This window comes from Vicugna pacos, chromosome 27 (genome assembly GCF_048564905.1).
Source record: "Vicugna pacos chromosome 27, VicPac4, whole genome shotgun sequence".
Lineage (NCBI taxonomy): Eukaryota > Metazoa > Chordata > Mammalia > Artiodactyla > Camelidae > Vicugna > Vicugna pacos.
In genome coordinates this window covers 2,565,151-2,578,802 of record NC_133013.1, presented here as the reverse complement: position 1 = coordinate 2,578,802, position 13,652 = coordinate 2,565,151, and the positions used below count along the sequence as shown (strand labels likewise).

General features: G+C 44.7%; 1 protein-coding gene across 4 annotated transcripts in view; it reads left to right on the top strand.

Annotated features, from left to right (window-relative positions):
• Window positions 1–13,652, top strand: part of GABRA5 (gamma-aminobutyric acid type A receptor subunit alpha5) — a 79,803-nt gene that overhangs the window by 15,650 nt on the left and 50,501 nt on the right. For all 4 annotated transcript variants that reach the window (XM_072950640.1, XM_031676033.2, XM_072950639.1 and 1 more), the window contains 2 exons: window positions 1,472–1,539; window positions 1,642–1,862. In XM_072950640.1, the coding sequence (XP_072806741.1) occupies window positions 1,472–1,539; window positions 1,642–1,862 (289 nt within the window). The remainder of the gene's footprint in view (window positions 1–1,471; window positions 1,540–1,641; window positions 1,863–13,652) is intronic.

Here is a 13,652-nt window from a genome sequence, read left to right as displayed (position 1 = left end):
CTTTACATCATTATATGCTTGTTATGTGTTTACTTTTTCACGAGGTCCGTAATTACAGTATTTGCTTTGACCCTGTGGAAGTTGATTAAATGGATAGATAGTAAGATATGCTCTCGGGGTACCATTGGCTTAATTTTGTGCTGAGAAGTATGTGCTGTTTCCAGGCCTGTGTGATGCCCTTGTGATGGCTCTAGCCGGTTTAGATGTGATGCGTTTGAAACCTGCTCTGTTAGGTAAGGTGGAGACCCTCTAACAAATGCAGTCTCAGAGGAAAACGTGTAGTTTTTCTCCATTGTTTGCACTTTTAACAGGGGCAGTTATTTAAAGCACAGTTTGACGTTCTCTGCCTTTTGGGCAAGGGAAGTCCTCGTAGGCTCCTTGACACCATTTAACTCCACCTGTGGAGTCAAGGCTTCTATGTCTGGCAGCTCCCAGCCCTGTGGACATACCTACAGGGTCAAAGCATCTAGAGATCCAGTGAGCTGCTGTCAGTTCCTGCTGTCATTCTGCCACTCACATTCGAGTCCCCCTGGGCGGGACCCTAAGGACACCACAGAGTCAAGCAGGCGCCTTCTGGGGCCAGCATCTCAGTGGGGAGACAGGCACTGAAAACACAGCATCAAACAAACACCTGTACACATGCAAATACACACCATGCACATATATGATTCCCCCACAACCAGGTGCTGGGGGAGAAAGTCATGGGAGCTGTGACTCAGTGAGGACACCATCTAGCAGTTTGGGGCTATTTGTTGGAGAGTGGGGTACTGTAGTGTGCTCATAACCATAGCGGGTTACAGGGCCTGGTGGGACCCTGGGAACACACATGTCCCCTCAACATTATTAGCTACTTTCATTGCTTTAGATATTTTCAGTAATTTTAATTGAACATCTCCCATGATAAAAATTTCTGACAATTCAGAATGCCGTATAAGGGGGAGTGGGTCCTCCTCCTCAAGCCATTCTTATTCAAGGCTGCACTGTGGACCCTCCTGTCTCCGGAGATCAATCCCAGGCTGCAGCTGGGATGGGAACTCCTGGGAGGAGTCTGTCCCCCTCCTCCTGATTGTCTAACTTTGTAAAAGCTGCTGTTTGTGGGAGAGGGTTGTGCATTGTGAGGTTGGGGGTGTTCTGGGTTCACCCAGGAGGACACTGAAGCTCACATGTGTGGAAAGCACTAAGTCCCCGGCAGGAGTCACCCCTCTGCTCACACTGCACCCCCCGGAGCGGAAGTGCCTGGGACCCCGGCTCCTTTGTCTGTATGACGGGCCGTTTGTGTCCTGTGATAGTTTTGGAGCAGCTGGGTTTCATTTGGTGTTTGTCAAGCCCTCCAAGTGTATCAGACACATCACAGAAGCCCTCTGGTTGCCAAGAGTGAAATTGGTCACTAGACAAAGCACGTAAATACGCTGGGCCGAGCGGTCCATGGTAAGCTGGGGGCCCTGGCGAGGAACCTGTGTCTGTGTTTCAGAACGAATCACCCAGGTGAGAACGGACATCTACGTGACGAGCTTCGGCCCAGTGTCCGACACGGAAATGGTAGGTCCCAGGGCGCGGCCCCACCCAGACATTCTAACCCCCGAAGGACTCGCCCGGGGCCGCCTCTGCTAAGTCGCACCCTGTTGCCTTCCTTTGCACTAGGAATATACCATAGATGTGTTTTTCCGACAAAGCTGGAAAGATGAAAGGCTTCGGTTTAAAGGGCCCATGCAGCGCCTCCCTCTCAACAACCTTCTTGCCAGTAAAATCTGGACCCCGGACACGTTCTTCCACAACGGGAAGAAGTCCATCGCCCACAACATGACCACGCCCAACAAGCTGCTGCGGCTGGAGGACGACGGCACGCTGCTCTACACCATGCGGTGAGCGGTGAGCCGGCCCGGTGCGGGGCTACGGCGGAGCTGGGCTGGCCTGGCCTGGCCTGGCCTGGGCAGAGAGGGCTCCCGGCGGAGAGGCGGTGGGCGGGGCTCTGGGTGGGCGGGGCAGGGCGGGCCCTGCAGTTCTGCAGGGATGGGCAGGATTCCAAGGGAATGGGCGAGGCGGAGCAGGGGTGGGCGGGGCAGGACGGACCCTCCCACCCCAAGGGCCCTGCAGCCCCACAGCGGGTTTGAGGATTCTGTCGTGTGTATGTGTGTGTGTTTTGGGTATTCTGTACCTTTTGACCTGCCCGTACTGATGTCCATGTAGATTACTTCCTTGGTCTGCTTTATGTCCATAGTACTGATCTATATTTGTTTATTTGGTTCAAGATCAAGAGCATCTTTGGAATAGTGACCCAGATAACATAAATTAGGGAAAATTTACTTTATAGAAATTTTATTTTTAAAAAATCTAAGGAGATCTCCGTTTTTGTTGCAATTGTACAACCCTTTGGAAGTTTTAAAAGCCCATTTTCTTCTATGGTTTGATAACACTTAAAATGCTGAGGTTAAGTTTTAGTTTCTCATTTTGAATGATCCGTTAGTCATTTTTCTTAAAATTCTGAATTATTTATTGCATCTGAGTAAATCAATAAATTGGCCAGTGAGAAAGATTCCATTATAGTTTTTCAGTTTTCATGGTGGGCCTTAGCAGACTTCAGAAAATGTTTTTTTAAGTTAAAAAAAAAAAAAGAAAAAAAGCACTAAAGCCAAGTTAAGAAAAAAAAAGGCATGTGCATTTATGTATCTGTTATTGGAATTTCTCTTAGCTACAGTTCTTCACAATAAACTTATATTTAAAAGAAGTAAGCATAGTGGAAAAAAAGTTTGATACAGTCGTCTTTAGAAGCTGCGTGTCCTAGCATTTATTCTGAGGAATGCTTTGACACATCATGTCCCAAACCTGTTTGATAACAGGACTTGGTTTTTCTTAAAACAACCCAGTAAGGATTCTGATCAGTGATGCTGTGCACACACCTTGGCATTCTGTTCCAGGCGTCACTTCTCCCTGTTCCCTACGTTGATCTTGAACATGTTCCACCCACAGATGGAGACAGGAGTTGTGAACATCACATCAGTGCCCGGGACAGTGCCTTCTCTATTCAGAGAATATGTGAGAAGCTGAGAACTATCTCAAGGGTTGAAAATTAGTCCTTGGTCATCATTCTAGGGAAAAGGAAGGCTGGGCAGTGAAACTAAGAGCACTTTCGTTAGCCCTGTGAGCAGAGAGCAGGTGTGGAGATGGGTTCCAGGTCTTAGTGGATGCTGGGGGTGGTCCATGCAGGGTGGGTACCATGTGAGCCTACTGTGCACACCTGCGTTCTGTTCATAGAATAGAAATAACGCCAGTCCCCATAGATTATTGTTCTTGGTTCACATCTAGTTTCTAACAGTGAGAGATCAGTTAGGTCCATTGCCTAAGACAATGGGATGGCTTGGACACGGTGGTGAGATAAGCCCCTGGTCTAGAAGAGGGAGCGACAGTGGAGTGTCTGTGTACCAAGCAACTTCACAAACACAGAGAGCCTTTCAGTCCTCAGACAGCTCTTTAGTCCTCAGACAGCCCAGCCGGCTAGGGAACACCATTTCTATTAACCAACAAAGAGATTGAGGCTCAGAGATGTTTGGTGATCAGCCCAAGGTCACACAGCTGGGGGGCGAGGGGGCAGCAGGAATTTGAGTTCAGGTGTGAGCTATTTCCTTGTTTAATCCATCACATTTGAAAATTGGAGAGAGACAGCATTATTAGGCATATAATGGCCTTTTTCTTACTCTTGTTAAAGTGTCACGCCCAGAAGGAAGATGGTGAGAACCAGAGCAACTAGTCAGCAGTGACTTATCCTTGTTTGTGCAGAGGGAGCCCGCTGTGAATGAGCCGCAAAACTGATAACCGGTTTTCTTTTTCAGTCGTATGCAACACTAGGAAGGTGGGAATAGTTCCACTTGGAAGTGTTAGGAATTTTAATATGCTGGAGCTCTGGCTATAATTTGATAGCATTTTAATCCACAGATTTAGCAGATACAGTGAAATGGCAACAGGAATTTGCTGGTGACAGGACTGATCGCACAGCCCCATCTGAGCCCCTCCCTGTCACTGAGCCTTTCTGCTTAGCGCTTGGGTCCCTCCTGACGAGTTATATTAAACCAGTGTTATCTTCTGACCCAGTGATTCCCATGTCGTGTCCATCTTTAGGAAATACGGACTAAGCTCTGTGCACAAGGGTTTCTATTATCGCACTGTTTACGCTACCAAACATTGGAAGAAATATAAAACTTCTGCACATTTTTCAACTAAAACTATATTTTAAAATTTTTGTGCAAACATGGACGTAATTAAAAAGATAAAACATGAAAGTGAAGGACAAACTAGGGTTCACGTGATGCACCTTTAACCTGAGACAAATGTCTAGAAATGTTTGAAACAGTACTGTTACCAGCTTCTAAAAATGTAACTGTAGTGATTATTATACACGGGAAGGCTTCATTTATGTAAAATCCCCACCATGCTCCAGAAATCATGTAAAGTAGTATGCAGAGCTGCACACAATTCAGAAAGATGGAATTCTTTAAATAGGTGATTGCAGAGAAGCTAAGGAAGCATAAGCTGTTGATGCCACGAGCTCCCGAAACGTCTTCTAAAAAGCCTTAGCGCTTGCCTGGAGGTAATCTGCAATTTCAGTTCTGAAGAACTGTCTACCCCCAGTGCGTGATCTGTTTACAGATCTACAGGTTAAAGTCACCAGCTGCTCAAGGAAAGCCCAAGGCGAGCAACAGGCACGTCCTGTTGGACCCTCAAAGGAGTGGACACTTACAAAGTACTGAGCAGTTTCTTCCGGGATGATCTTGTAGCAAACAAAATGACACATTTTACAGAACTGTCCCCAGAGTTGTGCTTCCGATGTCAGACTGGTGGCCAGCATCCCCCAGGGGACCCTCAGCAGTACAGTCCCTGGGCTGTCCGTGCCCTAGATGAAGAGGGAGGAGGCACAGAGCCTAGAGCTTGCCTTCAGTCCACGCAGCAACTGAATGACTGTCCTTCTGGCCAGCCATGCTAATTTTTTTCTTTTTCTGGGTGGAACTTTCCATCATCACTGAATGACAGCGAGTCCTGATTTCACTCCCCAAGGAGCCTGAGCAGTCGACACATTTTCTTTATAACAAGTGAGCTGGGAGACGTAATCACCTCTCACCTCCGTGTCCTCCGCACCCTCTGAAAGTGCAGACTCCCGTGAGGACCGCCTTAGGGCTGTGGAGTGCCGGCCACTGTGCCTCTGTGGGGAGAGGGACATGCTGCACTTGGTAAAAGAGCACTGGGCAGAGCACGCACACTTGTGTGTTCCCCTGTGCTGTTTTTATTTTAAGAAGGCATGTCTTTATGAATTTTCAGCATCAGTGGCACATGCTGCTTTGAATTAGGGCAATATGAAGAGAAAAAAGCTTGGATTTAGAGTTAGGCTGACTTAAGTTCAAGTCTGGGCACTATCATTTAGTGCTCATGAGTCCTTGGTCATTTTACTTTGGTCTCTTAAGACTACTGTTGGCTGTTTCTTTTAGTTTTTTTAAATAAATTTTATTCTTTTAGAGCAGTTTCATGTTCACAACAGAACTGAGCAGAAAATACAGTTCGCACATAGCCCTCTCCCACACATACATACTCCCCTACCCTCAGCATCCCTCATCCGTGTGGCATGTTTGGTACAATTGATGAACCAACATGGGCACGTTATTATCAACCGAAGTCCACAGTTTACATTAGGGTTCATTCTTGCTGTTGTGCATTCTGTGGGCTTTGACAAATGCATGATGACATGAAGCCACGACTATAGTATCATACAGAATAACTTCATTGCCCTAAAAATCCCTTGTGCTCCATCTATTCACCCCTCCCTCCCTCCCCCCAGACCCCTGGAAACCACCATCTTTTTATGTTTCTGTAGCCGTGCCTTTTCCAGAATGTCGTTTGTTTGGGGCTGTTTCTTTCAATGCAGTATACACGGCAGAGCCTGAGATGGTCAGTGCGAAAATGTGAGCATATATAGAGCTATTCCTTGAATGGCCACCGGGAGACAGCACAGTCACATTTTTGCATGGTGATTGGCTGGCCCCAATTGTGCAGGGTAAATAATTTACTTGAAGGAAATATATTCATGCTACATAGTTTTGATTTGTGGGTAATATACTTGAAGGATATTATACATATATAACTAGAAGTTTTTAACTAAGCCCTGGTATGTGAATGTGTGTATACACATACAAGCATCCACATCCATCCATACAACACTAGTATCTCCTTAAAAAGGTCTTTCATGACACCAACAGATACATTGGCCAAATCCTGACGTTTTTAAGATGACATTTTAATGACAAGACTCAATATATAATTTAAAAATTCACAAACATGGAAAATCACCAAGTGTGGAATACAGTCATGACACCCAGACCAAGGACAGTCACTTTGAAGTTTGGTGTGTACCATGCACATGTGTCCGGGTGTAGGAACACACGCATACACGTGTGCATATCTGTGTGTGTCCACATATGACTCTCCTGTAGTTTTTAAGTGGTCTCAGTCTCTGAAAACTGCTTTGTAATTACCTTTATAATTTAAAATATATTGAAAACCTTTACCCTTGTCATCAAAAACTGTTCTCAAGTTTTGTGATTTGTCGCATTCCATCAGTTCAGGATCCTGTCATGACATAGTCTCTAACAAACATATCCTTTCCATGTTTTCCTCTGTGATAAATGATATTGTCATGCAAGCACATAATTCTATCCATTGGCTAAAGTCCAGGGATTGGCCAGGGGATAAGCCTTTCAATACATATTTCCAGATCACTCTCTAGAAAAACCATCCAGTCCCTCTCCCTCCAACAGCGGGAGCAGGGACGGCCTCTGGCACTGCCTCACTGACACTTCTCCTGTGAAACTGAAAAGAAGTCTCAGTCCGTTTTGCTACATAAGACGTGACCAGCAGTAGAAAAACCCATGTGTAACACTCACTCATCCCAAGATTTCCAGTCACATCAGTTTCTCTCCCTTTGGGAAACGAATCTCCCAGAACGATTTGTGTGCTCGCTTGACTGAGAATGACCTTTGTTCCTAAATGTGGGGCTGGGAGACCTGGCTTTGCACTGCCGCCCTCACCTCGTCTCCCCATTGGGTGTGCGCCCAATCCCTCCCTCAGTTTTCTTGGGCACCGGACACCCAGACGGCTCCCTGAAGTCTCCTTCTCTCTGTCACCTGCCAGCCCCTGGGCTGAGCTCCTGAGTCACCTGGTCTGGAGCATTTGCCACCTGCATTTGACATCTGAGGATGGGACCGTGTCTCCATCATACATGATCCTGTGTGATTTCATGCAGTCAGTGGGCTCTTGGTGCCTGGCTCCTGGGCTGGCCCTCAGGAGGAGTTTACTGCACGTTGGCGAAGGAACCAAACACCTTCCTTAACCTAGGCCGTCTCACCACTCAGACCTTAGCTTGATAGATTTGAAAGGGGGATCTAGAAAAATTCTCTTCCACAGATGCACTCAGTGTTTAGGTTTCTGCCAGTGTCATGCAGATTCAGGCTTCTGCCTGGCTAACACGTTGTACTTGGGGGATACAAACAAATGAGGACTTTGTAATACAGGTTTCTTGCTTCTTCAGTTTCAAAACATGACTGGAATTATCTTGGGTCCGTTCACTCCAGTTAGTGGAGACTTTTGGGCGGTTAGACTGGACCACTTCAGCCTTTGCAAGTGGGTCAACTCCAGCACATTTCTGTCTCCATAGGGCCTGACCGCACCGAGGCTGTTGGTCACTCAGTCCTAGTGAGACAGAAGCTGGGCTGCTGCACTGTGCTCCCCTGCGCTGGCGTCTTGGGCTTCCCTCTCCAGGCAGGGACTTTCTTGGAAAGAAGCCCCCTGCAATCTCAGGGCCACATTTTCCCCAAGGTGCCGAGGAGGCTCTTGGGACCTCTCCTTGGAGGCGGTAGGTGGAGGCATTGGGTGGAAAGTCTTAGGCAGGTGCTGGCTAGGATCTTGGTCCCAGGCCCCATTCCCCCACCGCACAAAGGTAAGACCCAGGCGCTGGGTAATGTCGTATGGAAAGGACCTCAAGACCCGGGCTGCTAATTGCTTTTCAGAAAGGTCTATAGATAGCCTTCACTATGTGCCAGATACTTGAGACAGATAAAGTCATCTTCATAACACCCTAAGAATTCGGTACCATCATTATCCCTATTCATAGATGAGGCAGATGAAGCAGGTGAAGATGAATACACAGGAATTAGGCTATCAGTGAAGTCCAAATGCCCAACTCAACTCCCTGTCCCTACTTTAATGAAATATCTAAGAAAGATGCACGGTAAGCTGCGCGCTCTGTTCTGCCAACACCGGTGAGAATCACCTCCAGCAGGTGGCACCCGTCCGCTTACTTTGAGGGCGCGGGGCCCGCGCTCAGGGACGCTTACACCAGCCATGAGAAAGCGCTGGTTTCACCGGGAAACACGTTGAGGGAAAGCAAAGTGCTGTGTTTCTGGGGAGTGTTCCGGTTGGATGCAGTTGGCATGTCTGCAACCGACCTGAAGTTTCTCAGAGCCAGAAATGCTGTCCTCAGCCCCACACCCTCACCAGCGCGCAGCTGGCCGGCACCGACCCCCAAGCCATTGGGACATCAGGATGCTGACTCAGTGTCAGAGCTTCTGCAAAGGTCCTCCTGTCTCTCCGCCAGGGTTGGGGGGGTGGGGAACACGAGGGGTCCCTCTTGTGAGCTAATGGTGGCCTCATCTCATGCATACTCTGTCCACGCCTTGAGTCTGAGATGAACCAGAAAGGTCAGCCAAGCACCTTAGGTCTCACGCAGTTCAGAGGGGTCACTGTCTCCGTCATGGGGCTAATGCCACGAGGATTTCTGTATCTACCCTGGAAATAACCGTGCATGTTTCTGATGCTTGTGAATAAGAACGAAGGGGCTGAGTCCTCAGATGCTTAAGGTTATTTCCCAACTGGATCATGAGTTTTGAGTTTTGTTTTTCCTATAATCTGTGCTGCCTGATACAGTAGCTGTTGTGTCTTAATGTTAAGCTTAATGTTAAATAAAATTCAAAATTCAGGTTCTCGGTACTAGCCACATTTTAAGTGGTCAGTAGCTAGTGTGAACAGTGGCTTCAGTATCGGACAGCACAGATACAGGACATTCATATCATCACAGAAAGTTCAGTTGGACATCCAGCAGAAGCTAAGAGAGGGCAGAAACGTCTCTTAGGGGTCGTATTTTTCCCACTGGCCCTGATCATAGTTGCACACACAGCACGCGGACCAGCAGCAGCCAGCTTTTCCTGTAACGCATCAGAGGAAGGGACGAAGGGTCAGAGGACTCCAGGAATCCTCGGGCTTCAAACAGATTTTTAAAATAGTCTTGAAGAAAGTTAAAGCATTTATGATACATTTGTTTTTAATGTATTTATTTTCTAGTTTTACTGAGATAGTTGACATATAATGCTGTATAAGATGAAGGTGTACCTCCATCACATCCCATAATTACCAAGTCTGTTTTTGTGGTGAGAACAATTTAGATCTATCTTCTTAGCAACTTCTAAGTATGTAATGCAGTTTTGTAACTATAATCACCATTCTTCAACATGACGTGCCTAGAACTTACTTATTTTTTAGCTAGATGTTTGTAACTTTATACTGACATCTCCCCAGCCCCTGGTACAACCCATCTATTCTCTGTTTCTGTAAGTGTGGCTGTTTTAGATTCCACATGTAAGCAGTCTTATACGGTATTTGTCTTTCTCAGTCTGACATTTCATTTAGCACAATGCCTTCAAGGTTCGTCCATTTTGTGGCAAGTGGCAGAATTGTCTTATTTCTCATGACCAAATAATATTCCATGGCAAGTACGTGTGTGTGTGTGTATATCACATCCTCTTTATCCAGTCATGCAGAGAAAGACACTTAGGTTGTTTTTATATCTTGTCTATTGTGAGAAAAACACAGCAATGAACATGAGAGTTCAGATAGCTTTTCAAGTTAGCATTTTCATTTCCTTTGGGTATCTAGTCACAAGTGAAATGGCTGGATCATACAGTAGTTCTACTTCTAATTTTTTGAGGAACCTCCATACTCTTTTCTGTAATGGCTGCACCAAACTTAGATTCTCACTAGCAGTGTACAAGTGTCCCCTTTTCTCCACATCCTTGCCAACACTTGTTTGCTGTTGTCTTTTTGAGGGTAGCCATTCTGACAGGTGATCATCTCATTTTGGGTTTGCATTTGCCTTTCCCTGTTGACTAGCGATGTTGAGAATCTTCATGTACCTGTTGGCCACCTGCATGTCTTCTTTGGGAGAATGTCTTTTCATTTCCTCCGCCCATTTTTAAGATTGAATTGTTCAGTTTTTTTCCTTATTAAGTAGTATGAGCTCTTTATATGTTTGGAAAACAACCCTTTATCAAGTATATGATTTGCAAATAGTTTCTCCCATTCCGTAACTTGGCTTTTTCACTTTGATGAGTGTTTCTTTTGATCTGCGAGAGCTTTTCAGTTTGTGTTGTCCCACTTATTAATTTTTGCTTTTGTTGCTATATCCGAAAAAATTGTTGCCATGACCAGTGTCAGGGAACTTTTCCCTCATGTTTTCTTCCAGCAGTTTCATGGTATCAGGTTTTAATGTTTAAGTCTTTGACCTATTTCAGGTTCATTCTTGTGCGTGGGGTCTGATTTCATTCTTATGCATGTGGTTATGCAGTTTTCCCAACACTAAGTATTGAAGAGACAATTCTTTTCCCTACGAGTGTCCTAGGTTCCTTTGTCAAATATTAATTAACTGGATGTCCAAGGGCTCACTTCTGGACTCTTGATTCCTTTCCATTTGGTCTGTGTTTCTATTTCTAAGTCAGTATTAAGCAATACTGCTTTCGTCACTATAGCTTTGTAGTATAGTTGAAATCTGGACGTGTGGTGCCTCCAGCTCTGTTCATCTTCCTCAGGATTGCTTTCGCTTTTGCAGTTCCATGCAAATTGTAGGATTGCTTTTCTGTCTCTGTGAAAAATGCCTTTTGGGATTTTGGTACAGATTGCATTGAGTCTGTAAATGACTTTGGTTAATATGGACATTTTACCAATATTGATTCTTCCAATCCATGAACATGAGATTTTTTTTTCCATTTGTGTCTTTTTCAATTTCTTTCATCAAAACCATGTAGTTTTTGGTGAACAGATCTTTCACCGCCTTGGTTACATTTATTCCTAAGTATTTTATTGTTTTCGGTGCTATTGTAAATGGCATTGTTTGCTTTATTTCTTTTTCAGATTTTTTTGAATCCGTGTATAGAAATAGAACTGATTTCTGTCTGTTGATTTTGTATCCTGGAACTTTACTGGATTCTTTGATTAGTTCTAAAAGGTTTTTGATGGAGTTTTTAGGATTTTCTATATATAAGATTGTATCATTTGAAAACAAAGACAGTTTTAGTTCTTTCTGATGTGAGTGCCTTTTATTTCTTTTTCTTGTCGGGTTGCTCTGACTAGGACACTCAGTAACTATGTCACATGAGTGGTAAGAGTGAGCACTTTTGTTCCTGATAGAGGAAAAGCGTTCAGACTTTCACCACTGAGTGTGACATTAGCTGTGGTCTTGTCATATATTGCCTTTCTTACATTGAGGTATATTCCTTTTATACCCAAATCGTTGAATATTTTTGTCATGAAAGGATGAATACTGTTTCTGTATCTTCTGAGACGATCATATGATTTTTATCTTTTATTCTGTTTATGTGGTGTATCTTATTTATTGATTTGTGTATGTGACTCACCCTTGCATCTCTGGAATAAATCCACTTGATTGTGGTGTATGATCTCTTTAATATGCTGTTGAATTTGGTTTACTAACATTTTGTTATGAATTTTTGCATCTAAATTAATCCAGGATACTGGTCTGTAGTTTCCTTGCAGTGTCCTTCTCTGGCTTTGGTACCAGGGTGATGCTGGCCTTGTAAAATGAATTTGGGAGTGTTCTCCCTCCTTCAGTGTTTTCAAAGAATTCAGTGTTTTGAGAAGGACTGACGTTAATTCTCTCAACGCTTGGCAGAAATCATGAGTGAAAGCCTCTGATCCTAGGCTTTTCTTTGTTGGGAGGGTTTTGATTACTGATTCAATCTCCTTGCTCATTTTTCATCGTTCATATTTTCTGTTCCTGATCCAGCCTTGGTAGCTTGTGTGTTTCTGGGGATTTCTCCGTCTCCTCCAGGTCATTCAGCTTGTTGGCATATAGTTGTCCATGGTAGTCTTTTAGGATCCTTTGTATTTTTGGTATTAGTTGCAACACTTCCTCTTTTATTTCTGATTTTACTTATTTGTGTCTTCTTTTTTTCTTAGTCGAGCTAAAGGTTTGTCAGTTTTGTTTATCACTAAAAAAACCCAGCTCTTAGTTTGGTTAATCTTTGTTTTTTTCTGGTCTCTCTTTTTAAAAGTTCTGCTCTGATCTGTTACTTCATTCTTCTGCTCACTTCGGGTTTAGTTTGTTCCTCTTCTCATTCCTTGAGGTGTGAAGTTGAGTGCTTATTTTGAGATTTCCCCCCCACTCTAGACATTCGTCTGTGAAATCCCTCCCCGCATTGCTTTCACAGCATTCCGCAGGCCTCTGTGTGTGGTATTTCCATTTCCATTTGCTTCAGGATATTGTTTGTTCTCCCTTTTCATTTCTTCTTCGGCTCATTGGTTGTTCAAGAGCGTGTTATTTAATTTCTATATATTTGTGAATTTTTCAGTTTTCTTCCTATTGTTGATTTCTAGTTTCCTACCATTGTGGTTAGAAAAGACATTTGTTATGACTTCAGTCGTCTTACACTTGCTGAGACTTTTTGTGTCCTGTCGTATCCTGGAGCACGTTCCACGTGCACCTGAGAGGAATGTGTGCTCTGCTGCTCTGGGGTGGGATGCTCTGTGCATGCGTATTAGGGCCATAGGCCTAAAGTACGCTTGCTGCTAGTCTAGCTGTCCTTATTTCCTGTCTGGATGCTGTGTGTATTGTTGAAAGTGGGGTTTGAACTTCCCTGCTGTTACTGTACTGTCATCTATTTCTTCCTTCAAATCTGTCAGTATTTGCTTAATATAGTTAGGTGTTTTGATGTTGGGGGCATATATATTTAAGAGTGTTATATCATCTTGATGAATTGACCTGTATTCATCATATAATGACCTTGTTTGTCTCTTCTTACAGTTTTGGCTTAAAGTCTGTTTTGTCTGATGTAAGTACAGTTATCTTTGCTTTCCTTTGGTTTCCACTTGGATTTTCCATACCTTTACTTTGAGCCACTTAACTTTAAGGAAAGTTAACATGAGTCTCTTGTGGGCTGCGTATAATTGGGTCTTGTTTTTTAATCCTTTAACCCACTCTGTATCTTTTGATTAGAGAATTCAATCCGTGTACTTTTATACTAAATAATTATTGTTAGGCAAGGACTTTCGATTGCAGTGGTGGCCAGAGCCAGTGGTAGCAGTGTGCTGCAGGGGCCAGTGGCAGACACACATGTAGTGGTGTGGGCCAAGACAGGCAGCAGGGGCTGGGTCAGCTGCGGGATCACTGGCAGCCCTGGCTGGCTGTGTGCATGTGCGGTTGCTGGATCATGCCATGGGCAGGCAGCGGTGGAGACAGATGTTGGGTCAGGCTGGGGGCATGCTGGGGCTGGCTGCAGGTGAGTGCAGTGAGCAGATCAATGACAGAAGACAGGGCCTGATCCGGGCCC